The sequence below is a fragment of the Amblyraja radiata genome, chromosome 29, assembly GCF_010909765.2.
Source record: "Amblyraja radiata isolate CabotCenter1 chromosome 29, sAmbRad1.1.pri, whole genome shotgun sequence".
Lineage (NCBI taxonomy): Eukaryota > Metazoa > Chordata > Chondrichthyes > Rajiformes > Rajidae > Amblyraja > Amblyraja radiata.
Genome location: NC_045984.1, coordinates 27,921,778 through 27,949,298, shown reverse-complemented (window position 1 = coordinate 27,949,298; position 27,521 = coordinate 27,921,778). Strand labels below are relative to the sequence as shown.

At 42.8% G+C, this 27,521-nt stretch overlaps 1 protein-coding gene and 1 long non-coding RNA gene across 2 annotated transcripts in view; both read right to left on the bottom strand.

Annotated features, from left to right (window-relative positions):
- The window catches only part of wdr18 (WD repeat domain 18), a 136,361-nt gene that overhangs the window by 58,937 nt on the left and 49,903 nt on the right, over nt 1-27,521 (bottom strand). The window contains exon 5 of the mRNA XM_033047036.1: nt 25,448-25,591. Coding sequence (XP_032902927.1) covers nt 25,448-25,591 — 144 coding nt within the window. The remainder of the gene's footprint in view (nt 1-25,447; nt 25,592-27,521) is intronic.
- LOC116989549 lies at nt 1,533-19,996 on the bottom strand. Its single transcript, XR_004416263.1, has 4 exons — nt 19,836-19,996; nt 16,917-16,922; nt 9,692-9,700; nt 1,533-1,546 (listed from the first exon to the last, which is right to left on the bottom strand). It is a non-coding gene; the product is annotated as an uncharacterized LOC116989549 (long non-coding RNA).

The window sequence follows — 27,521 nt, the reverse complement described above, 5'->3', positions numbered from 1 at the left end:
AATAATAATAATACATTTTATTTATGGGCGCCTTTCAAGAGTCTCAAGGACACCTTACAAAAATTTTGCAGGTAGAGGAAAAACATGTAAGGGGAATGAAATAAATAGTAGAGACATGACTAGTACACAAAGTAAAGACAGAATTCAATACAAAACACAATAATAAGGCAATTAATGCACATATGAAAAGGGAGGGGGACGTGGGGCTAAGGATAGGCAGAGGTGAAGAGATGGGTCTTGAGGCGGGACTGGAAGATGGTGAGGGACACGGAATTGCGGATCAGTTGGGGGAGGGAGTTCCAGAGCCTGGGAGCTGCCCTGGAGAAGGCTCTGTCCCCTAAACTGCGGAGGTTGGACTTGTGGATGGAGAGGAGACCGGCTGATGTGGATCTGAGGGACCGTGAGGGTTGGTAGGGGGAGAGGAGGTCAGTGAGATATGGGGGGGCCAGATGGTGGAGGGCTTTGTAGGTGAGGATCAGGATTTTGTAGGTGATCCGGTGGGAGATGGGAAGCCAGTGAAGTTGTTTGAGGACTGGAGTGATGTGATGCCAGGATTTGGTGTGGGTGATGAGTCGGGCGGCTGCGTTCTGGACCAGTTGGAGTCGGTTGATGTAGGTGGAGCTGATGCCAAGGAGAAGTGAGTTGCAATAGTCCAGTCGGGAGGCGATGAAGGCATGGATGAGTCTTTCAGCAGCGGGCGGTGTGAGAGAGGGTCTGAGTTTGGCGATGTTGCGGAGATGAAAGAAGGAGGTTTTAATGACATGGCGGATGTGAGGCTCAAGGGAGAGGGTGGAATCAAAGATCACGCCAAGGTTGCGGGCCTTGGGAGATGGGGAGACAGTGGTGCCGTCGATGGTGAGAGTCCATTGTCTGAAGAACTGTCCCGGCGCAAAACATCACCTAGGCCCGTCCTCCAGAGTGGCTGCCCGTCCTCCAGAGTGGCTGCCCGTCCTCCAGAGTTGCTGCCCGTCCTCCAGAGTGGCTGCCCGACATGCTGAGTTACTCCAGCAACGTGTGGTTTATTTTCTACACCGCTCAGTCCGCATAACCTACCCGATCTCCCAATTGCTAAACATTTTAACTCCCCCTCCCATACTGACTTTTCTGTCCTGGGGCGCTTCCACTGTGGGTGAGGCCCAGCGCAAAATGGAGGAACAGCACCTCATATTTCGCTTGAGCAGCTTACACCCCAGTGGTATGAATATTGACTTCTCTAACTTCAAGTAACCCTTGCTATCTCTTCATCCCTCCCCCTTCGTGGTTCTCCGACCAGTCTGACTGACCCCCTGATTAAATGTTATCTCTGTATGCTTCGTTGTCACCTTTTTCCAGCTAACAATGATCTATTCTACATTTTCCCTGGACACTATCCCCTTTGATGTCTCATTTTCACACCAACATCTCCTGATCTCTGTGTCTCCCTCTCCCCTGACACAATCTGATGGGTCTCGACCCAAAACAACATCCATTCCTTCTATGCAGGAACGCTGCCTGTCCCACTCAGTTACTCTAGCATTTTGTGTCTATCCTCGGTGTAAACCAGCATCTGCAGTTCCTTCCTATACATGCATCAAACTGCTTCCTAATAGCAAGTTGTGACAGTGAGATGAACACACTGCACACGCGCTATAGTTTGAGTGCTGTGGGAATGGTGGAAAGGTAAAGAAAAGGAGAGAAAAGTAGAATAAAGATTGGTGGGATTTTTAATGCAAATGTTTAACTTGATATTGATTTTGCAGATAATCAATTTTAAGATGAATTAGAACAGGCCATTGAATTCCAGGGCACAGGGACTAACCTGGCACTAGCTCAGCAGGCAGAGTTCCCAACCTGAAAGCTGAGAAAATTGGCAACGTGCTAGTCTTTCGGTGCTGTGTGGGAGCTCCAGGGCACTGCACTCGGCCAAGCAGAGGCTGTACTTCAGCTTACCCTTGGGAAGAGCCAGCTTGGGGCTCGTCAGTACCTTCATCGTTTTTTCATTTAAGAGTTTCGGCGTCTGAAGAACTTTCTTTTTGCAATATTCTGATGCAAAGTTTGAGTATGCTTACGCACTTTTATGTTCACAAACGCAATTGGTGCAGTTAAGCAAAAAGTTTAATATCAATTAGCATTTAATTGCTATTGCAAAGGGATTTTACTTGTAAATCTTGGGCTTCAAGCAAGGATAATAGATTAGTTTATTGTTATATGCACTAGGATGCGATGCAATCCCTTGTTCACGTGAATTGCAAAGTATACAATATACATAAAATAATGATAAATACAGTAGATATGGTGCGTACAAAGCAGCAAAATGGTGCAAAGACAGCAGTGTAAAAATCTGAGAAGTTCAAGCCAATATTAAAGTAATAACCGAATGAGGTTCAGTTCAGTTTAGTTTATTGTCGCATGTATCGCGGTACAGTGAAAAGTGGAATGAGAGTATGTGGCAGTACCTTTGGGAATGGAGTGTGAAAGAGGAGATTGGTTCAGAAGTTAAATAGCAAATGAGAAAAACCTGCTGAGTTTACAAGCCATTGTTCCTTCTCCTAGAAGGTATAAGACAGAAAAGGAAATAGCCGAGTGGCAGGAATCCTTGACGAAATTTCCAGCCTTCCTGATGCAAAGCATCGTGAAGATGGACTGGATGTAAGCAAGCCTTCCCCTCCTCCCGCATCAGCTCCATCTATACAACATGCTGCCTCGTGAAAACAGCCAACACAATCAAGGAGACACCAGAAACCACCAATGCTGGAATCTTGAGCAAAACACAAGGTGCCGGGAGAACTTAGACGGCCAGACACCTTCTGTCAATTAACACAGTGGCTGCACAGTTGCTGCCGTACAGTGCCAGAGACCCTAGTTCGATCCTGACTATTGAAGCTGTCTGCATGGAGTTTGTACGTTCTCTGTGACCGCCTGAGTTTCCTCCGGGTGCTCCGGTTTCCAAAGACGTATAGGTATGTAGGTAAATTGGCTTCGGTAAAAACTGTAAATTCTCCCTAGTGTGTAAGATAGTGCTAGAGTAGATGTGCAGGCCGCTGATCGGTGCAGGCTCGGTGGGCTGAAGGGCCTGTTTCCATGCTGTATCTATTAGCAATGTTACAAAATTTTGAGATTTAAAAAATCAAGTCTGTAATTTATCCCATCAGATAAAGCATAAAAAGAAGTTTAATTTGACACCTAATTCACTTTCATATCTCAAGTATTTAAAAAGTTATGGCCATTTTCATACTCGGAAATTAGCATCTTGTTCCCTATTGATTTTCTATGGACATAACAAAAAAGCTGTGATCGTGTGCAGTCAAAAGCCCATAACCTTCTTCAAAAATTAAGAGAACTGAATGAAATTTTCAGTTATCGTAGATTGAACCATTGTGAAACAAATATAAAATAATCTTACTTGGATGACCTGAAATTAAAGCATATAATTAGTTAGTTATCCAAGTGTAGCTAATTTCAAACTTCAATTACTAGATCTAAACATCTATCCATTTCTTAATAAATGATTAACATTTTTAAATAGCCTAAGTGTCCAAATAATATTCATAAATAATTCACAATAAAACATGATTTTTAAATCTCATTTACATTAATTTATAGGCCAAATGGAAGGAATTTAGTGTTCAATTGCTGTAAATTAAAGTCCATTTTAAATCAGCTTTCTAGTGGGATCCTGTGAACGCGCTGGTTTAGAACGTTCACATTGCGCTAGATTTGTGCCCTCAAATGCCCAGAAAAATACTGCGGGATATAATGGGCCCAAAATGAGCTATTCGCAATATTAAACTTTGTATAAAGGGATCTTAAGAAGCCCTTTTTAATGTAAAAATAAGCAGCATACCTTCAATTATTTGCTCTATGAGATCTTGACAGCTGCCGGTGGTCGCGGGTTTAGAAATTGATTTTTAAACTACTATAACTATTATACGAGGCCTTTAAAACTAATAATAGCTTTTGCGACGGGGTCTTCCAGCGATTTTTCGTTAATAATTAACTAGGCTGAACATCTTCGATTTGAACAGCCTAGAGAAAATCGCGTTTTAAACCCGCCCCCCTCTAAACGGCGCCAAAATCGCGCACACCCGCAGCGACAGATTTTCAGCTACGCTTCAGGTAGGCTTTGCAACATACCTATATCTATAAAGTCTCAGGTAAAGTTTAAAGTGGAAACACTATATTCTGCATTGCTTAATTTTTTATTGGCACTGCCTGTTGTTCTTGTGTCTGGTTTGAACGTACTCATGTATGGCATAATTTGACAGGACAGCACACAAAACAAAGTTTTATCTACTATATCTTAGTAAACGTGAAAATAACAACGCAACCCCAATATCAGTGGAAGGGAGTGTGTAGGAAGGAACTGCTGGTTTAAACCAAAGATAGACACAAAATGCTGGAGTATCTCAGCGGGACAGGCAGCATCTCTGGAGAGATGGAATGGGTGACGACTTGGGTCTGAAGAAAGGTCTCGACCCGAAATATAACCTTCTCTCCAGAGATGCTACTTGTCCTGCTGAGTTACTCCTGCATTTTGTGTCTATCATGGGAAGGGAATGATGAGCCCGGAATGCACTGGGCTGTGTTCACCACATTCTGTGGATCCCGGTGGTCAGAAGCAGAGGCATTGCCATTCCAGGCTGAGATGTCTCTCATCACAATACTTTCAAAGGCACATTGGTACAAGTTCGAGATAATCCTCTTGGACATGCACTTTCCAGATCATTGCATCAAAATGGAGCGACTGTGTTCGATTGTTGCTATAGTGTCATACCCAACTTTTGGCTGAAATCTATACAGGTCTTCAGAACAAAATGAGAGAAACAAATAAATTATCTTAACTGTTTTGATGCTGACATGAAGCAGATAGATATGCTGCACATAACACACAAATATTGTGGCGTTGTACAATGTATTCAACACTAAATGAGGTCTTCAGATAAAGGAGGTTGAACGATCAAGAAAGTAAATTGGGCAAATTTAGTTTAGTTTAGAGATACATCTTCGAAATAGGCCCTTCGGCCCGCTGAGACTGCACCGACCGACCAGCAATCCCCACACACCAACACTATCTTATTTACAATAACACCAAGCCAATTAACCTACAAACCTGCACGTCTTGGAGGTGTGGGATGAAAGCAGAGATCCCGGAGAAAACCCACGCAGGTCATGGAGCAAACATACAAACTCCGTATAGACCAGCACCCATGGCCAGAATTAAGGGGATAAGGGGCTACGGGGAGAGGGCAGGGATATGGACCTAGGTATGGTTAGTATAGTAAGACCTGAGTGATCTCCTGGACAAGTGTCGATCGCCTGGATTGGGGTCGGAGAGGAATTTCCCGGATTTTTTTCCCGAATTGGACCTGGGTTTTTATCCGTTTTTTTGCCTCCCCCAGGAGATCACGAGGTTTTTGGGGTGGAGAGGGGTGATAGTGGTATAAAGGGGAGGGTAGTGTCTTGTGTTCTGTGTCTTGTGTCTACTGTTTGTGGGTAAGTGTGTCTGTTTAGTGTTCAGCCATGAGCGAATGGCGGTGCGGGCTCGACGGACCTGGTGGTCTACTCTCGCACCTACTTTCTATGTTTCTATGTTTCTAATTGAACCCGGGTCTGTGAAGGTATAAGGCAGCAACTCTGCCGCTCCGCACATCTCCAGGAGAAAAAGTACAATCTGTCCTCATTTTTATATTTCCACTATAAATACTTAGGTCTACAATTATAATGGAAACTGCTTTTGTAGTCACACCATATTTATGTCCTGCTGCCATTGTAGAGTGCAACCGATCTCGGAATAAAATGATTCATATTCATTTCATCCTTAACCATAAAATGCAGTTCATCATCTCTATACATGATTTGTATCCCTTGTATTTAAATTATTGACATTTTATTTTTCTTATCTTGGTAAACAATAATATTAAGCAGTATTTTTCATTTTTTTGTTTAAAATCATTAAAATGTCTGAATGACAAAGGACCCGGCTAATCAGATGAATCCAATTTAACCTTCAGACTGTGCTGTGGAAACTGGCCTCAGCATTGGTAGTTATAGAAAAGCCACCATTGGATCTAGATCTTAAAGTTCTTTCCACTTTTTTTATAGATCCACTGCAATTAAAACTCTGCCATGTAATTCAAAATGCAGAAAGGCTTACATCAATTTGCCGCACAGTATTTAACAGAGATCCCGTGAGGGCGGCCCAGCTCGGGGCTGGAACGGCGCTCCCGTCGGAGTGGCCCAGCCCGAGGGAGGAACGGAACTCCCGTCGGAGCGGCCCAGCCCGAGGGAGGAACGGAACTCCCGTCGGAGCGGCCCAGCTCGAGGGAGGAACGGCACTCACGTGTGAGCGATCCGGCTCGGGGCTGGAATGGTGCTCCGGTGGCTGGGACGGCGTTCTGGCGGCTATGACCTGAGTCCGGGGTTGAGCCGCGGGCCAGCGGCTGCGTCCGTTGGACTGGAGGGCGGCAGCTTCGACCACCCCGGGCCGCGGTGTTTGAGCCGGCCCGTTGCGGGGTTCGGTGAGCCGCGGGACTGTTTGTACCATCGCCCGGTGGGGTATCGCCTCAGCGCAGAGGGAGAAGAGGAGGGAAGAGACTGCAGCCCTAAGATTTTTGCCTCCACCACAGTGAGGAGGTGCTTGGAGGACTCACTGTGGTGGTGTTAATTTGTGTTATTGTTGTTATTATTGTATGATTGTATGTATGACTGCAGGCATGAAATTTCGTTCAGACCGTAAGGTCTGAATGACAATAAAGGCATTCAATTCAATTCAAAAGGGCGGCATGGGGGCGCAGCGGTAGAGTTGCTGCATTACAGCGCTTACAGCGTCGGAGACTCAGGTTCGATCCCGACTGCGGGTGCTGTCTGTACGGAGTTTGTACGTTCTCCTCGTGACCGTGTGGCTTTTCTCCGAGATCTTCGGTTTCCTCCCACACTCCAAAGATGTACAGGTATGTAAGTTAATTGGATTGGTATAATTGTAAACTGTCCCTAGTGTATGTAGGATGGTGTTAATGTGGGGGGATCACTGGTTGGTGCGGACTCGGTGGGCCGAAGGACCTGTTTCCACACTGTATCTCTAAACTGAACTAAACAAACACAATTAATCTGAAAATGCTGGAAATACTCAGCAGGTCAGCCTGCAATAGTTGTAAGGGAAGCAGAGTTAGTGTTTTAGGTTCTGACCTTTTGTTAGAACTGGAAAAGAGACCCAAAAAAAAGCTACACGGAGGGTAGGGGAAAGGAATGTCTCTGGCAGGGTAAAACCGGGGTGACCACGAGAATAAACTGCAATCAGGGTTATCTAGTTAAATGAGTGAACACAAGCAACTAGAGATTGGGAACATCAAAAAAAAAACTGAGGAGTTGCTGATGTATGGAATTCTGAAAATGATAAGAAAGATGAGCAGTTTGTAATATATTTAACTAAAGAGCTTAAATACTGGGGAAGCATGATGGGAATAGAGGCCAACATGGTGAAGGGAACTTAAGGATGTTAGGAGAGGCATTAAATAGATTTATCGTGTGTTCAGATTCCATGGTAAAGCTAGCTAAAGTTAAATTAAAAAGCTAATTGGGTTTTTTTAAACATAGTGATAGTACTTGCCTCAACTACCTCCTCTGGCATTTTGTTCCATATACCTGCCGCCCTTGTGTAAAAAAGTTGCCCCTCAGGCTCCGATTAAATCTTTCCCCCCCTTACCTCAAACCCACGTTCTCGGATTCTTGATTCCCCTACTATGGGTAAAAAATGGTGTATTTACCCTATTATTATTCTCATGATCTTACACACCTCTATAAGATCACCCTTCATCCTCCTGCGCTACAAGCAATAAAGCCCTAGCCACCTCAACCACTCCCTATTCCTCAGGCCCTCAAGTCCTGGCATCATCCTCGTAAATTCCCTTGCACACTTTCCAGCTTAATAACATCTTTCCTATAACAGATGACCAAAACCGACCACAATACTCCAAATGTGGCCTCACCAATGCCTTGCACAAATTTAACATAACCTCCCAACTTCTATACTCAGTACCTTGACTTGAAGGCCAATGTGCAAATAGTCTTCTTGATCGCCCTATCGACCTGTGACACCACTTTGAAGGGTCAATGTACCTGCCTTCCTAGATCTATCCGACCTACAACACTCCCCAGAGCTCTGTGTAGGTCTTGCCCTGGTTAGACTTCCCAAAATGCAACACCTCACACATATCTGCATTAAACTGCATTAACCATTCCTCAGCCCACCTGCCCAAACAATCAAGATTTTGCTGCAATTTTTGACAACCATCTTCGCTATCTACAAAACTACCCTTCTTTAGTGTCATCTGTATCTGTGCACCTGTTTAAGATTCCTTCACAGCAATACTTAAAGTACATAGGTTGATTTTTTCCTTTCCTTATAGAAAGGGTACAATCCTCTTATAAGAGTCAGGCAACTTGAGCATGGAACCGAATCAAGAGAACCACAATTCCAACTGTACCCAAATGCATGCAATGGTAGGGTTTAGTTACCTGCAATTATACAACTTATTGGAATAATGGAAAAAGGATGGAAATAGGTAAATGGAGACAATGACGAATTGGAGACACAAATAGATATACGAAATACCATTAAAAAAAAATCAAATGCTATGAACACATCATTTGACATTAAAAGAAAAGACTCGTGTCTAAAAAAATTAGCACATGTAACTTACTGCCAATCAAGGCAAATCAGAGGCAGAATTTATTAAACTAAGTCTGCTGATCATTTACTGGATATTCCCAGCCTATGTTAACAATCCTCGAAGGAAATGAATAACATCAATCAGGAACTGCTACAAGAAAAATGGCATCTCAGAAACCACGGTGGTTAAGTGATAGTTTGATCATGGAATTCAAAGATGACTGGCAAACACAAATATTACTGGCACATCAATTACCACCTTTTTGATTTCAATGCATAAATACAATCCGCCCATTTTTTCAGTAGCTCGTTAAAAAGGCTTCTTTCTAGAAACAAGTTATTGAAATGGCTGCACTAATGCTATGCCAAGATTTAATTCATGCTAAAATGTATCTCTCTCACACACTTCAGGTCAGCACCAGACATTGCCTAAGACACACACCAAGTGCAGGAGAAACTCAGCAGGCGAGGCAGCATCTATGGTGCAAAAGGATGGGTGACATTTCTGGCCGGGACTCTTCCTCAAGGTTCCTGACCTGAAATGTCATCCATCCTTTTGCACCATAGATGCTGCCTGACCTGCTGAGTTACTTCTGCACATTGTGTCTATCTTTGGTATAAACCAGCAGCTGCAGTTGTTTCTACTACCAGACATTACCTGACAGCTGATGTTATTAGTGACTGAAATCGTTAACAACTGACAAATCTCATCCAGTCCATAGCTACACAGAAAATCTTCATTGTCTTAAGTATCCTTGTCTAGATTTCTGCTGGCGCCACCTTTCAGATGGAATGTAGAAAAGGACCCTTGAACCTCAGTAAATAAAAAATCAAAAAATTGCAGACATTGAAAATCGGAAATTTAAACAGAAAATGCTGAAAGCCCTTTCAATTTTTATTACTCCTGATCCTCTTCCAAATTAAAAGGATTGATTAGTCACACTACAATTTAATGCTTATACCTCTAACGAGATGTACAGTCTTAAGTAGTATATTTTTATGGGAGGTTGTTATGGTACATATCAACTCTACCATAACAAGAACCAGGACCCACTACAATTTGCGTGCCACCACAATAGATCAATGGGGAATCGCTGACGGCATGGACGGTAAAACATGACTATAGCTTGGCATTCAACACCATCACCCCATCCAATGACCTTGTCAGCCGGACACTGTTTCAACTCCATCTTTAAATTCACTGACGTTAACATCGCTGCGGGACCAATAACTGTTAACAACCACAGTATAAGAGGGAAATCGATCGTGTGATTGAATGGTGCCAGAACAAAAACCTTGCTTTCAACATCAGTAAAAGCCCTGTCCCACGGTACGAGTTCATTCCAAGAGCTCTCCCGAGTTTAAAAAAACCCAAACTCGTGGTAAGCACGGAGAATGAACGTAGCGGGTATGTCGGAGCTCGGGGACATTTCTTAGCGCTAACAGCAGGTACTCGGGAAGACTCGCTAACGGCAGGTAAGCACGGGAATACTCGTGAAGATTTTTCAACATGATGAAAAATGTCCACAACAGCCCCGAGTACCGACGAGTGGCCATTACCGTAAATCTCCGAGTTCGAATCAGGGCAAACTCGGGAGAACTCTTGGAATGAACTTTGGAATGAACCCTTGGAAAGGGCTTTAAGGCCAGGGAGCGGGGGAACAAGGGCTGAAGAGGGACGATGGTTCGCGGGAGGATCGGAATGGAGGCAAACAGCTGCAACAGGCCTATGTGGCCAGTTGCAGTTGGGACTGTAAACTGGCACCAAAATGACACCTCTTACATATAGACTAAGTGGGCTATTCGATACATTCTGTACTAACTGGGGGATTGTGTTGATGTAGGGTGAGAATCTTGCTGAATTGATGCAAAAAAAGTATTTCACTGGATTACACAGTTATAAAGAAACCATATTTGTATTATTTTGCACTCATATTGTTTTATTTATTCGTTGAACTTTTGTTTGTTTTATTATGTTATCTATTGAGTACTGTGTTTGCATATCTGTTACGCTGCTGTAAATATGACAATTAAACACCACTGAAACCAAATTGGTGAGATTTAAACCTAGAATTCCACAGCTTAGGTTTTAATCATCTGAAGCTAAATATTTTGGAACATTGTTGGGCTGGAAAAGGTTAATGAGAAAGGAAATGTTAGATGCGAGGCCAATAAATATGAAGCCAACCATTCATTTAACATCAGGATCTGAAGGAATCCTGATCAAAATCGACACTAATTCTGCTTTTAAAACAAAACATAATCCACACTGTCCACTTATAATGATTGTTTATCTTAAAGTGTATGGAAATGATTTCAAATTCAGATTTTAATATTAATTTTCATTCATGTTGGGAAATATTACATTTATTTCTTCTTTTTATTAAGTTATATTGTATATCTGTCCTTGATGAAATCACATCGCTCATTATCATTCAAATGGTTTTGTAAGAATTTGCACAGAATTGTACAGATCGATATGTATGGAACAACGTGTAACATTACTGAGAGTAATATTTGTGTGAAATTATTCAGCTGTTTTAACAGCATCATTATTCATTTTAAAAGGGTTTTCGCATATGTTAATATAGCAGACAAGTCACATCGCACAAAATGTACTAGTGATTTCTGTTCAAAAGTGAAGGTCAAAATTTACAGGAGAGAATAGCATCAAGATTGAAAACAGCAGAAGAACAAAAGGTAAATCAGTACCAGTCTGGTAATAGCAAGTTTTTGTTTTGAAAGCTGTTGTGTAGTATAATCTTTACAATTTTCAGTTCCTAGCAGAGTCCGATTTACAGTGGTAGACAATGATTTAGTTCATCAAATTCACCCTTCACTGTAAATGCTATGCAAGGAATTCTCCTGAGCCATCACAATGCACACAATGAAAATGATTTTTCCATTTCAATCATCCTGCCCTTTCAAAAATGTTCTTCTGTAATGGGTCTCATGCGAGTGAGTATTATGGGCTTTTTTAGGGATCAGCATGCTTTGACTGAATTGGTTTTAGTGCCATGCATAATTGAAAGAAGATCTTCAATTAATGAATTCTGAATTTTTTCCCCCCAAGAATGCTTTGTTTTTCGGGCGGACGGCAAAAACACACAAGTGATTCGTATCTAGAGTTTGTTTTTATTGATTCCAATCCTTCATTTCCAAAACCATAACCTAGACCAAACCTCAGAGTTAGGATAAGAGATCAGCTGTTTAACTGTAAGTGTCTGGAATTCTCTGCCCCAAAGGGTTTTGAATGTCAATAAGAATGTATATGACTAACTAATAGATTCTTGAGCAATAGAGAAATCAAGGAATATTAAGTCAACTAGCAATTGCCATTTGGCCAACTAATTGCACAGTAGTAATGGAGAAGGTTGCAGTTTGGGCAGAAATGTGGAAGCCATGTAATGAAAGGGACTGTAACAGGTAACATCCAAAGTTAGCTGAGTGGTGTATATTAAAGATTTAGAATTAAATGATCAATCAACAATTAATGATTTTTCAGCTAATTCAGAAATTGCTTTGTGCTTGGAATGAATCTGAAGGTTGCCGATTGTCAGATGGGTGGGAATTGGAATTCAATATAAAACACAACTTGGTATACCTGATTTGAGAATTAAGGGATAAAAGTTTAGGGGTAACATGAGGGGGAACTTCTTTACTCAGAGAGTGGTAGCTGTGTGGAATGAGCTTCCAGTGGAAGTGGTGGAGGCAGGTTCGATTTTAACATTTAAAAATAAATTGGATAGGTATATGGACGGGAAAGGAATGGAGGGTTATGGTCTGAGTGCAGGTAGATGGGACTAGGTGAGAGTAAGTGTTCGGCACGGACTAGAAGGGCCGAGATGGCCTGTTTCCGTGCTGTAATTGTTATATGTTATACCTGGAAGGGAAAGATGATAAATAAGGTACCTAATATGGATGCTATGAAATGTAGAAGATAGAGGGACTGTGGAATATTTTAAAATCTCAGACAGATGAGTTTCACAGGATGTCGCAATACAACAGATATCGACTCAAAGATGTGGTCATCCCTGCAATGAGCACAGGTAGAGCTGCTACATAATGATACCTAACAAAATATATGAGAGAGAAAAAAAAGAGGCATTTGACATGCGCTACCTTCGGACATAGTTGTGAGTCTCACAGGCTTAGCTGTGATGCAAGGTTAACCTGGATCTCATTCAATAAACTGGAACCTATAAATTGCTGTTCGATGCCATGTGGTACAGGAGGTTACAATGGTGGTTACCCTGGTCAAGACCATATAATTTAAGGGACTGTGGAGGGGATGAGGAAAGAGACACAAGATCACCTGGTAAAGGGCTAAGATTTCAGCAATAATCAAGGCCAGAACAGAGAGGGCACATAATTGGTCAAGCAAAGAGTGGTGGTTCAGAACGTCAATGCAACACGCAAGCTGCCCCCCAACAGTTGCAGAACCTTAAGATTGACTTAAAGGTAGAATAGTTGATGCATTGAGAAACAATCTAAATTCAACAGGGTGAAAATAAACCTACTGTGCTAGTAAAACTTGTCAGACAGCTTCTGATAGAGAGACTTCATGATGATAATTTATTTATTTGTTCTTCAGATGCTAACATAGAAGGTTAAACTAGTTGCATGCCAAGCAATTGGGATAATGATTGATGTTTAACAGCTTCATCTGCATGGTTTAGCCCTATTTGGCTCAGATTCAGATTACAGTTTAAATGAAGTGTCCACAAAAAGTGATTAATCATAAACACATGGGAGCTCACATTCATTATTATTTCAGCTGGCGGCATGCACTAATTAACTGCATAAATTATTAACAATGCAATTATGATTTTAATTTCCTCCCAATTAACAGTTTTCCAATATTGCATTCATGATGCCAATAAAAGCACTTAACTTCATATTGCATTGGGGCTCAGATATAATTTTTAGATGATCACTTTCAGTGTGTTAGGTGGCGAGGGAGAGAGGTGAACAACATGCTTTCAGCAGAGCCTCGGAGCAATGATTATGACAAAACAACTTGTGTTTATAAACCCACCTTAAACAGAGTTCAACATGAAAAGTACTTCGCAGGATTAATATCCACCATAAAAGATGACCAAAAACTCAATAAAAAGGCCAGTTTTTTAAAGGAGTAAAGGAGAAGGTAACAAGAGAAAGGAGAATTAAGATGATGTCAGAGGTTAGGACCCTGACAGCCTGCAACATCATTTCCAAAGACTAAACCTGAAGACTTGCAAGAGGCCAGAATCAGAGAAGCACACAAACCCTGAGATTACAGAACTGGACATAGACACAATAAACTGGAGTAACTCTGCAGGACAGGCAGCATCTCTGGAAAGAAGGAATGGGTCTCGACCCGAAACCTCACTCATTCCTTCTCTCCAGAGATGCTACCTGTCCCGCTGAGTTACTCCAGCTTTTTGTGTCTATCTTTGGTTTAAACCAGCACCTGCAGTTTCTTCCTACACATTACAGAACTGGGGTCTTTACTGAGATACAAAGGAACACGACCATTTTCTTATCCTACTCATACAAGTCTGGCCTGCCGGAAGGTCCCACATCCTTATCATTAACAACACATTGTACAGACCAAACAACTGCTCCCATTAAGCCATTACAATCCTCCCTGTTACAGACATTCACATTTTTTTGCACACCCCTCCCCATCTTCACTCACACAGAAAACCAACAGATATCATTCTCTTTCCCAGTTCTGGAAAAAGATCCGAGACCTGAAATGTTAACTTTTTCTCTTCCCGTGAGTGCTACCTGACCTGCTATTTCTTTAAGGCATTTTCTCTTTTTATTTCAGATTTACAGCATCTGCTGATTTTAAAAATATATATTTTACATGTAAAATTTTGAAAACTGAATCGCATTACCATTGAGAAAAAAACAGTGGCTGATTTTTATCCCATTCCGAATGGAGAGAAATCCACAAAGTCCAGGAAAAACCCCAAGGCACTTTCCAGAAATACACAGTCATGCAAAGCAGTATTTGGTGAAACTGAGATTTTGTGACAGCAGATTTTACAGTTTTTGCTGGGTTTCATATTGGTAGTGGTTTATTATGAAATTAAGTGAAAATTTGCCTTGTGTGTTATCCAGGCAAATGACACTATACATGGGCACAACAGGCAGTGCAAGAGAGAAAATAAACAAACTGCATTATATACAGTTACAGCAATGGAGAAAATGCAGATTAAAAAGTGCAAAGCCGCAATGAGGTAGATTGGAAGATCAGGAATTAAGCCCTAGCAAACCACAGGTCCGTTCCAGAATATGATAACAAAAGGAAAGAAGCTACTCTAAAATCTGGTTGTACATGCTTTCCAGCTTTTGTTTCGTCTGCCCGACGGGACAGGGGAGAAGAGAGAATCAATGGGGTGCGAGTGATCCTTGATTTGGTTGCTTTCCAAAGGCAGCATGAAGTACAGATGGAGTCAATGGGGGTGGGGGGGGGGGGGGGGTGGTTTGTGTAATGCACGGGTCTGTACTGTACTCACTACTCTCTGCAATCTCTTGCTGTCATGGGCACAGCAGTTGTCATACCAAGCTGCGATGCATCGAGATAGGATGCGTTCTATGGTGCATCTGATATGTTAAGAATTATTGGAGACATGCCAAATTTCCTTATACTTCTGAGGAAGTAGAGGCGCCATGTACTTTCTTGGCCGTACCCTTAATGTGATTGCAACAGAAGAAATTGTTGGTAATATTTACATCAAGAAACCTCAAGGACATCTGCACTTCAGCACCACTGAGACAGACTGGGGAGTGTGCTCCACCCCACGTCGTCAAGCCAATGGCCAGCTCCGTCATTTTGCTGTCATGGAGAGAGACGTGGTTGTCATGCTGCTCACCTCTCTATTGCCTTCCTGAACTCAGTCTCATCATTGTTTGATTATGCCCATTATGGTGGTGTCATCTGTAAACTTGTAAATTGGGTTAGAGCAGAATTTGGTCCCAGTCATGAGTGTATAGGGAGCATAGCAAGGAGCTGAGAACGCAACCGGGCAGGAGACCCGTGTTGAAAATGATCGTGGAGTATGTTTTGTCACTTATCCTTACTGACTGCAGCTTATGAATCAGGAAATAAATCATCTAGTTGCAGAAGGGGGAGCTGTGAGCCATGTCCAGGAGTTTGGAGAATCAATGAACAAGATGCTGGTTTGTACCAAAGTTGGACACAAGGTCGGGTCAGGCAGCATCTCTGGAGAGAATTGATAGGTGACATTTCTGATCGGAACCCTTCTTCCGCTGTTGAAAGCAAAGCCATAGTCGATAAATAGGAGTCTGACATATCTGTCTCTGTTATACAGAATTTCTAGGGGTGATTGTAGGGCCAGGGAGAGCGACTGCCATGGGCCAGCAGGAGGTACATTACAGATCAAGGCTGTCTGGGATGTCAGAGTCGATGGGAGTCAGTAGGCATTCAGGCTACTTTTTCTTTGACACTAGGATGATACTAATCTTCCTAAAGTAGGCCAGAATCCCATATTGGAGTAAGGAGAGGTTAAAAATAATGCTTGCAAATATTCTTGCCAGCAGGTCTGCACGGGTTTTGAGAACACAGCACTCTTTCTGTAGTTCACTCTTTCAGGAAGGCCAATCTCACGTCTACGATGGTGACCTGGAGTACAGGCGTGTGCCGGCAGTGCTGTACTCATCTTATGTAAAGCTTCGTAAGGAATGAGTTCCAAGTAGATTTGGAATGATGCCATTTTTTTGTTGAAAATCAGTTATCACGCAGATTAAGAATATTTTATCATTAATAACTGGAAAGCATTAGTAAATAAACTTATGACATTGGAAAGGTATCACAATTTATACAGATGGAATAAAAAGGGTTTCAGATTGACCATGAGAAGAAATAAAAGAAAGATGAAAATATTGAAACCGTTCTGGAGCTGACACCCAACAACACCACTCAAAGTTAAAATTAAAAGCATTTAGAAAAAATTCTGATCAAAGCAACATGCTTGAAAAATCCATTTTAAGTTGATCAAGCTATTTGCTATTATTGATCATTCTATCGATCTACCTCCTTGCTGTATCTCTCAACTGCTCTTGATCAAAATACAACTGATGTTATTCAAAGTATTACTACTTCCCTATATGGGATATTAATCATGCGAACATCCTTGCTCTGCATGGCATCAATCTGATGTCCTTGGGCAAAAACAATCCTTTAGATTTTAACAAAGTGCCTATTCTTCTTTTGTGAATGTTGATGATGTTGGCACACCATGCAACAATAGGGGACTACAGACTAATTTTATTGAGGTATGTCAAATGGTATATCAACATATATTTGATGTCTGCCTCTTTCCTTCCTTCCAGTAAGGTAATTGGGCAGTGTTGTTGACGATTCCCGAAGCAGATTACCATCACTTGAAGAAGTCAAGGAAGCCATCAAAACCTTGAGGCAACAAGGCAGCTAGGCTCGATGGAATACGAGGTCTACAAAATTGGAGGTAACCTGCTCCATTACCATTACCATCTGCATCAATATCTCATCAAGATCTGGATAAATGAAGAGTACCACAAGAGACTTTAGAGACTCAGCAATCGTTACCATCTACAAATGGAAAGGCGATCGATCTGACTGCGGGAACTATCGTGGAATTTCCCTATTAGCAACAGCGGGCAAAGTACTCGCCCACATCATGAACAGCCGACTCAAGCCTTTAGCTGAGAAGATCCTTCCAGAGACACAAGCCGGCTTTAGACCATCACATGCAACAGCCGACATGATCTTCACAATGCGTCAACTACAAGAAAAATGCTGTAAACAACTTCAACCTTTGTACATGGCATTCATCGAGCTCACTAAGGCCTTCGACTCGGTATCAAGGGAACTCTTATGGGTTATCCTATCCACCTTTGGATGTCCTGAAAAGTACATTCGAATCCTGAGACTCCTCCACGATGACATGCTTGCCACAGTCATGGCCAGCAACAGCAACTGTGAGCCGTTTCAAGTCAGATCAGGAGTGAAACAGGGATGCACGATTGCCCCAACGTTGTTCACCATCTTCATTGCGACAACCATCCACATCATCCAGGACGACCTACCCCCAGGAATCGAAATTGTCTACAGAACAGATGGCAGACTTTTCAATCTTGCCCGTCTCAAGTCCAAAACTAAGACATCTATGAGCTCCCTCATCGAGTTCCAATACGCAGATGACAACTATGTTGCAGCTCTCTCAGAAAATTATCTGCAACAGATCCTGACTGCCTTCAACAGTGCATACACGAAACTTGGATTTACCATCAACTCCCAGAAGACTCAGGTTATCTTCCAATCGTCACCAACTGAGACAAATCAGAAAGAACCATCAATTCAACTTGGTGAAACAACTCTGGAAAATGTGGATCACTTTCCGTAGCTTGGAAGTCACCTCTCCACCAATGTCGACCTCGATGACGAGATCCAACCTCGTCTGAAGTGTGCTGGAACAGCTTTAGGACGTCTTCGAACGAGAGTCATTCAAAATCGTGACATCCGAACAGACACCAAAATGTTAGTGTAGAAGGCAGTGGTGATTCCAATGCTCCTGTATGCATCAGAAACCTGGACACCATACCGACGACCATCTGAAAACATTTGAAAAGTTCCATCAACGATGTCTTCGAAGCAGCTTAAATATCAGTTGGGAAGACAGAAGAACCAACGTCAGCGTGCAGAATGAAGCAAAAACATCTAGCATCGAAGCCTTCATCATCAAGAACCAACTAAGATGGGTCGGTCATGTTGTTCGGATGGAATACGAGCGTCTACCAAAGCAAACCTTCTACTCCCAGCTTAAAGAAGGCAAACGGAAAGGAGGCGGACAAAAGAAGAGATTCAAAGACGCCTTAAAAGCCAGCATGTGCAATTGGGAAACCAATGACAATTACAGGAATCTCTGGCGAACCATCATCCAAGAAGGAACAGCGACCTTCCAAGCCAAGAGATGCACAGAATTAGAAGAAAAGAGAAGAAAACGTAAAGAGAGGCAGCAACAACCAAAGGCTGATCTGCCATCTGGAATTACCTGTCCTGAATGTCAAAGAACTTTCACTGCGGGGATTGGACTCATAAGCCATCTGAGAGTCCATAAAAACAACAGAACGTAGACCATCATCCTTGCCTCGAGGGATAGCCACGACGACAGACTAATTTTATTGAGATATGTCAAATGGTATATCAACATATATTTGATGTCTGCCTCTTCCCTTCCTTCCAGTACGGGTAATTGGGCAGTGTTCAATAATTATTTGGCATGCACAAGAATACCGACAAATTGCACCAATACCGAACATACCAGATCAGACAACAGTGCTGAAGACACACTCCAAACACTGCATTTATCCATAAGCTGTCAGTACCCTGATGAAACCAGCCCAATAATATAAAAGATAGAAGTGTCCTGACCCAAAACATCACCCATCCATTTTCTCCTTTGATATAGCCTGACTCCCTGAGTTACTCCAGCATTTGTGTCTGTCTTTGATATAAATGAGCATCTGCAGTTCCGTTTTATTATATTTTATTCCAACATAAAACATTTTGATTATCGACTTATTTTGAAATTTGTTGTGACAACAGCCGGCTAGCATGTTTTCTGGAGTAATACAAGATTCGTATTTCATACATTTAAAATGACAAACAGAGAAGGGTTATTTAATAACTTCTCCAGTCCATTCAGAAAGACACCCGTGCCCCTCCATTAGTCACCATTTGTCCCAGAATATTTACATGCATTGTTCTTTTGATATTTCATTCCATATCGGGATTATTCTTGAACTGAATAACCTGAAGTCAGTTATAAATTTACCTAACTATTTGCTTTAACTGTTTCTTGAGATGTTTGGTTGTTGCGTTATATAAATGTAAATTGATGCTGTCACAGTATGAACTAAATTAATTTATTTCACAACAGCCTGGCCCAGTGGGGGAGTGTAAGAGACAAGGCTGGAATACCTGAAGCCACCTCCAGCTGGATGTGCAGAATGAATGAATCATCAGTCAGTTTTCAGCACATTTAAACATCAGATTCCTTCTATGTATTATCAAGAAACATTCAAGTGTAAAAGATAGAGCAGCAACAAAGCAAAATATCACATCACTGGAGAGCATGCCATGTGTGGTACCAAAGACATACTCCCAAACTAGTGTACATACACTACGTTCTACGTTCTCCCCTGCCCATCCCTGGGGCAATCCAATCACCTCTCACTGCTTCTACTGCCTGCATACAAACCCCTCATCCGCAAGACCAAACCTGCAATAAGGACGGTCAAAATATGGACCGAGGACGCCACTCTACAACTCCAGGACTGCTTTGATCGCACCGACTGGGACCTGTTTGAACAACAGGCTACCAGTGGTACAGAGGTAGACTTGGAGGAGTACACATCCACTGTGCTCTCCTACATCAACTGCTGTGTGGAGACTGTCACAGTGGACAACCAAGTAAAGTTGTTCCCAAACCGGAAACCCTGGATGAACAAGGAGGTTCAGGATCTGCTAAGGGCACACAACAATGCCTTTAAATCCAGGGACACTTCTGCCTACAGTGCGCCAGGTCGAACCTGAACAAAGGCATAAAAAAGGCCAAAGACATCCACAGGCAAAGGGTAGAAGAACACTTCAATGCCGCGGACACCAGAAGCATGTGGCAGGGTGTCAGGGACATCACTGACTACAAGAGCAGCCCCGCATGCCCCCACGGTGATATCACACTGACCAACGAACTGAACACCTTCTTTGCCCGGTTTGAAACTGGCAACACCACCAGGAGTGGAATAACCCCGGCCATGGCGGAGGGACAGGCCTTAACACGGAGCACTCAGGAGGTACAGTGCGCTCTGCGTAGGATCAATCCACGCAAGGCTGCAGGCCCGGATGGAGTACAGGGAAGGGTACTAAAGGACTGTGCTGTACAGCTGGCGGAGGTATTCACGAGAATCTTCAATCTATCTCTATCTCTGGCAACGGTCCCCAAGTGCCTGAAAACAGCCACCATAGTGCCGGTGCCGAAAAAGTCCAAAGTCACCAACCTGAACGACTACCGCCCGGTTGCCCTAACTCCAATCCCAATGAAGTACTTCAAAATGCTGGTCCTCTCCCATATCAAATCCAGCATCCCTGCCTCACTGGACTCTCATCAATTTGCATACAGGGCAAATAGATCAACAGTGGATGCCATCTCTCTGGCTCTTCACACTGTCCTGACTCACCTGGACAGACAGGGCACGTATGTGAGGATGCTCTTCGTTGACTATAGTTCTGCATTCAATACGGTCATCCCCACCAAGCTCACCACCAAACTCCACCAGCTAGGCCTCAGCTCGCCGATATGCGATTGGATCCTGAACTTTCTGACGGAGCGACCGCAGGCAGTGAGACTGGGCCCGCACCTGTCCTCCACTATCACCCTGAGCACCGGCACACCACAGGGCTGTGTACTAAGCCCCATGCTCTACTCCCTCTTCACTCACGACTGTGTTCCTGCATTCGACACCAACACCATCGTGAAGTTTGCAGACGACACAACAGTGATTGGGCTGATCACCAACGGTGATGAAACAAAATACAGGGCGGAGGTGCAGAACCTGGCCGACTGGTGCACACGTAACAACTTGTCACTAAACACCTCCAAAACCAAGGAGCTGATTATTGACTTCAGGAGGTCCCATAATGGAGAATACGCCCCAATCTCCATTTACGGGGAAAGTGTGGAGAGAGTGTCCAGCTTTAAGTTTCTGGGCACTCATATGTCAGAGGACCTCACATGGTCCACCAACACCGTTGCGCTGGTCAAGAAGGCACAGCAACGACTGTTCTTCCTGAGGACATTAAAAAAGACTGGTCTGCCCCAACAGCTACTGACAACGTTCTACCGCTGCACCACAGAGAGCATATTAACGTATGGCATCTCTGTGTGGTATCTCAGCTGCACGGAGGCGAAGAGGAGAGCTCTACAGCGCATCGTCCACAGAGCGCAGAGGATCATTGGGACACAGCTACCAGCCTTGGAGGGCATCTACCACACACGGTGACTCAGGAAGGCCGTCAGCATCCATAAAGACTCCTCACACCCCTGTAACGGACTGTTTGAACTACTTCCCTCCGGCAGACGTTACAAGGCCTTCTACGCCCGAACCTCCAGACTCAGAAACAGCTTTATTCCAAGAGCTATAGCGGCTCTGAACCGGCCCTGCTGAGTGCCCCCCCACCCCCCCTGGACTGTCTCCCTCGGATGGTCACGACACACAGCTTATTTATTTATTTTACTTTTCTTTTTCATCGGTTGAAGCTGCATACTAAATCTCGTTGCACTGACGTGCAATGACAATAAAATATATTATTATTATTATTTAAGAGGTTCTTTTAGGAAGGAGATGAGAAAGAATTGATTTAGAGGGTGGTGAATCGGTGGAATTCTTTGCCACAGAAGGCTGTGTGGAGGCAGTCAGTGGATATATTTAAGGAAGAGATAGATAGATTCTTGATTAGTACAGGTGTCAAGAGATATGGGGAGAAGGCAGGAGAATAGGGTTAGGAGGGAGAGATAGATCAGCCATGATTGAAGGGAGGGAGAGATCAGCCTTATTTGAACAGCTGATCGAGTAAACCTAATTATGATCCTGTCACATATGATGCAGACTATGTACATGAGCAACATCTGATCCTGTCTGACAATGTGGAAAATTACTCAGGCGCGTCTGATCCATCAAAATCATGGGCGGGAAAACTCGGGACCTGTTCGTTTCTCACAATCCTTGATTCTCTTGTAAACGTCTATCTATCTGGGCACTAAATCTGTTCATGCCTCATCCTCCACAGCTCTCCAGGGGGGGGGAAAACTCCAAAGATTTACGAATCTCAGAAGAAATTGTACCACGTTTGTGTGTTAAATGAGTGAAACCTTATTCAGTAACCGTGGTCCCTAGTTCTCGATTCTCCGACGAGAGGAATCAGCATTTAAGCAGCTACCTTGACACGGCATTAAAATCTTTGATATTTCAAAATTCTTCCCATTCTTCTGAGTTTTGTCCCAATCTGCCTAATCTTTCTTCATAAGACAGCTGCCTTGAATCGAGTGAATGCCATCTGAAATATCTCCAGTGCATGGATGTTTCTCCTTCGAGAATGACACCAAAACGGCACAGCACTCCTACTTAAAAGCTTTCTTTACTTTTATTCTTCATCCATCTGCCAATAAAGCATAACACTCTTTAGCACACCTGAATTACCTGCTATATCTCATGCCAACTTTGTGCTTTATGAACAAGGACACTCATATTTCTATACGGCAGCAATCTATCATTTCAATCATTTCAAAGATATTCTTTTCTTCCCACTAAAGTGGGAATAACATCATCCTTGCTCACAATTTACTCCATCTGTCAGATCGGTGCTACTCAATCAGTATCACCCTTTTGTAGATCCTTAAACAATCTGCGGGAGGAGCAGCTTCTGTGGGGGGGGGGGGGAGGGGGGGGGGGAAGGAACTGTTGATGTTTCAAGACCTTTCCATCTACATCCTGGACACCGCGCATGCCCTCCACCTTTCTAAAGTCCTGATGCATGGTCTCCAGAGGAAACGTCAACCCTTTCTTCTCTCTCGCACTAAGCTCCTCCAGCAGATTGCTGCTCCAGATTCCGGTATCCACAGTCTATGTCCCCCTTTTGCAGATGCCCTGTGTTCTCGTCACAAATTGGATTCACACCTATCTTTGTATTTTCAACAACCTTGGCCACAATGAATGTCTTCACGTTGCCCAAGCCATTAACATAGAGGTCATAAATACTGGATGCCTTCGCATTGATCCCTGTGGCACTGTAGTAATTACAGCTCGCCAACTTGAAAATCAACCTGCTTTTCCCAACACAGTTATCCATTGATTAGCCAATCCTCTTTATGTTCTTTTATATCAAAACATCATGAACTCTTCACTTGAAGAGTTCTTTTCTGCATCAATTTATTGATTACTTTTTGGAAATCCAAATACTCTGAATCAGTTACAGAGGGCGATTAATGTAGATGTGGATGGCAGTAAGGTCTTCCACAAGGTCACATTTGGAAAGCTAGAGGCCATGAGCTCCAAGATACATTGCCAAATTAGATCAAAACGTTGGCTTGCTATTAGGCGACTGAGGTTAATGCTTGAGGTTTGAGAGTTTAGCAGCCTATGACCAGTGGTGAACCAGATAGATCTGTGCTGGATTCTTCCCTGTTTGTCATGTTCATTAACAATCTGAAGGTTATGGGTCTTCAAGTGTCCATCTAAATATTTTTCAAATGTGGTACCAACTCGTAAAGGTAGTGGCTTGCACACCTCAACAACTCTGAGTGAATGAACAAATATTAATTCTCCTGCGTAAGAAGGAACTGCAGATGCTGGTTTAAACTAAAGATAGACACAAACAGCTGGAGTAACTTAATGGGACAGGCAGCATCTCTGGAGAGAAGGAATGGGTGATGTTTCGGGTCAAGACCCTTCTTCAGACTGGTTAGGGATAAGGAAAACGAGAGATATAGATGGTGATGTGGAGAGATAAAAGAACAGATGCAGTCCCTGGTTAACTCATCCCTTGCCTCTCTCCCCAAGTACCTTCCCCTGAAACTGCAGAAGATGCAACATCTGTCGCTATAGCTCCACCCTCTAATCCGTCTAGGGTCCCCGACAGTCCTTTCAGGTTCGGCAGAGGTTCACTTGCACCTCCTCCAACCTCATCCACTGTATCCGTTGTTCAAGATATGGACTCTTATTCATCGGCGAGACCAAACGCAGACTGGGCGATCATTTCGCGGAACACCTTCGCTCAGCCTGCCTGAACTCACCTGATCTCCCGGTTGCTGGACACTTTAATTCTCCTTTCCATTCCCACACAGACCTTTCTGTCCTAGGAGTCCTCCATTGTCGGAGTGAGGCTAAACGCAAACTGGAGGAACAGCATCTCATATTTCACTGGGGTAGTTTACAGCCCAGTGGTATGAATATTGATTTCTCTCACATCAAGTAGCCCCGGCATTCCCTCTCTATCTATCCCCCCCCCCTCCCCCCGCCTCAACCCAAGTCGCACAAGCTTGTCATTTTCACCCCACAAACAGCTAACAATGGCCTGTTTCCCTTATCATCGTTACTTTCTTGCACTTTACTTTTTCATATAGCGCTTGGATAGCCGGCAAACCAACAGCATGAACACTGATTTCTCCAAGGTACACAAAAATGCTGGAGAAACTCAGCGGGTGCAGCAGCATCTATGGAGCGAAGGAAATAGGCAACGTTTCGGGCCAAAATCCTTCTCATTGATTTCTCCAATTTCAGGTTCCCTTCTCCCCCTGCCTGCACACATTTTTCTTACCATCCCTTCCATTGGATATTGGACTATCACACCATCCACCCCCATCTCTACAAATGAATGTCCTGAAAACATGCACTATAATGGTTCTCAAAAAATGATCACTTGGCTGAGATAATTGGTTGCCAATCCTATGATAACCTTAGTAAGAGTAAGTTAAGTGAGGGGGAAAGTACCCCCATTATTCTATGATTAAAACAATCATTAAATTTCAGCGAATAATCATCCAAAAACTTTCCATGTCTTGTACAGAAACGAAATATGACATAAAATGTCTCAAGTCTCTAATGGTGACCTTAGACATCTGGATTAATTTGCAATTTTAAGTGGTTCCTTTGCAGGAAACGGTTAACATGGTTATTTGATATATTTGATGCATATTTAAAGACTTCACATTGCCAACAAATCACCTATAAATGTATATCCCCACTCACCCCAGTGAACAAGTTGACCTGAAATATGGATCCATCATGTCCTCCACAGAATAGGTTGTATTCACAAGGATCGAGGGCCACGGACATGATTCCAACATCAAATAGCACAGACATTAGGAGTTCCCCACAGGATAGTTCCCAGAGCTGGAGAGAGAGCAAAAGGACAATTTAAAAGAAAGCATTAACAATGGACTATCATTTCTGTCAGAAAGCTTCATGTTCTCGAGATACGGGGAGATGAGAGAAAGTATTGACAAGGAAGGTTGGGGAGAAAAGTATTGAGAAAGCTATGATTTGATCCTCATTCAAAGGGCTAGATTATTACAATAAATAATTGAAATTAAACAATTTATTACAACACATGAGCAGAAACATTAAGCTCCATGTTCTGAATAATTGAGTATTTGGAAGCAACTATACCAATCCCTGAAGTACTCTCCGCTGATATTTTAGGCAGTATTATGAAATAAGCTATTATTAGCTAAACTCTCTGTGTAGTGGTCACAGAAGCGGACCTGCAATTATTCATTACAATCACTCCGCTCTTTTAAACCTAAGGGGCGAAGGAAATAGGCAAAGTTTTGGGTGGAAACCCTTCTTCAGACACGAAACGTTGCCTATTTCCTTCGCTCCATAGATGCTGCCTCACCCGCTGAGTTTCTCCAGCATTTTTGTCTACCTTCAATTTTCCAGCATCTGCAGTTCCTTCTTAAACTCTTTTAAACCTCTTCTATTCCCTTTATGCTGTATCTGAACACTATGGACTGTTTGATTGTAATTATGTATAGTCTTTCCACTGACTGGATAGCATGCAACAAAAAGCATTTTCTCTGTACATCGGTGACAATAAACTAAACTTTTCCCCCAAAAATTTTATTCCAGGTCTGGAAATCACCAATGAATAGCTCGCAGCAAACTCAGAAATTCCACTTTTGTGCATGGATACATGGAAATCCAAACTTACTTGCCCTTGCATGAAAATGCCAGCAAAGGAGTAGCACACTTAAACCTGGTGTCTCCTAACCACAAACCCTTCATACTTTCAAATATGTAATGAGAAGCTGCGACCAAGTATAGCTCAACGGACAGCACTATGATTCAGTGAATCTTAGACTTTATTTTCTCCGTCTCTACTCTGCTACTCATTTCCAACCATATTCAATTCTGTTTCGGAAGGAACTGAAGATGTTGGTTTAAACCGAAAATAGACACAAAAAGCTGGAGTAACTCAGCAGGTCAGACAGCGTCTCTGGAGAAAAGGAATAGGTGACATTTCGGCTCGGGTCTGAAGAAGGGCCTCAACCTGAAACGTCACATTTTCTGCAGAGATGCTTTTCTGACCCGCTGAGCAACTCCAGCCTTTTATGTCTATCTTCATATTCAATTCTCTTTGATCCGCTCGTCCACATGCTCATTTTTTCAAGTTAATAGATTAACATATTAAATCAACAGTTTTGTCTTTGTTCTTTCTTTTCTTTTCCAAACTCTTCCTCTTGTACTACTATATCCCCTCTTTCCATGTACACCTTTATTCCCATTTCCCATCTCCCCCCATTTCTGATTCACCAGCCTTTTTTTCCCGATCCCAATGCATTATATCCAACATCCATCTCAACTTACTTCTTTTAAGTCGTGAGAAAGAAATTGTGGCTTTCACTGTCCATAACAAATGATGGCGAATTGGATTAAATGAATAGTACTTTTAGTGTGATGATCAAAATGGTCCCTTTGTTCTACGTTAGCCCAGCATTACATTGTGATTCCTTCTTCGGGAAGTCCATGACATGCCTTAATAATAGTGTAATCCTTTCAATCCTGGTATTTTATAATGGGTTACAATAAAAAACTATTATTTGTTGGAATTGGGACCTGGCTTTCATTACATATGACAATTTCCATGACACTTTTGACAAAATGCATAGACCACACACACGTTTCACTAGTAAAATAAAATCCTTTGCAAAACATTTCTAGGGGTTAACGGGCCATAGTTGCAACATTAAATTCTGGCCAGATCTGCCTCATGATCATTTCCCAAACACCAGCAGCCCAATTTGAATTTGCCCCTTCCCCT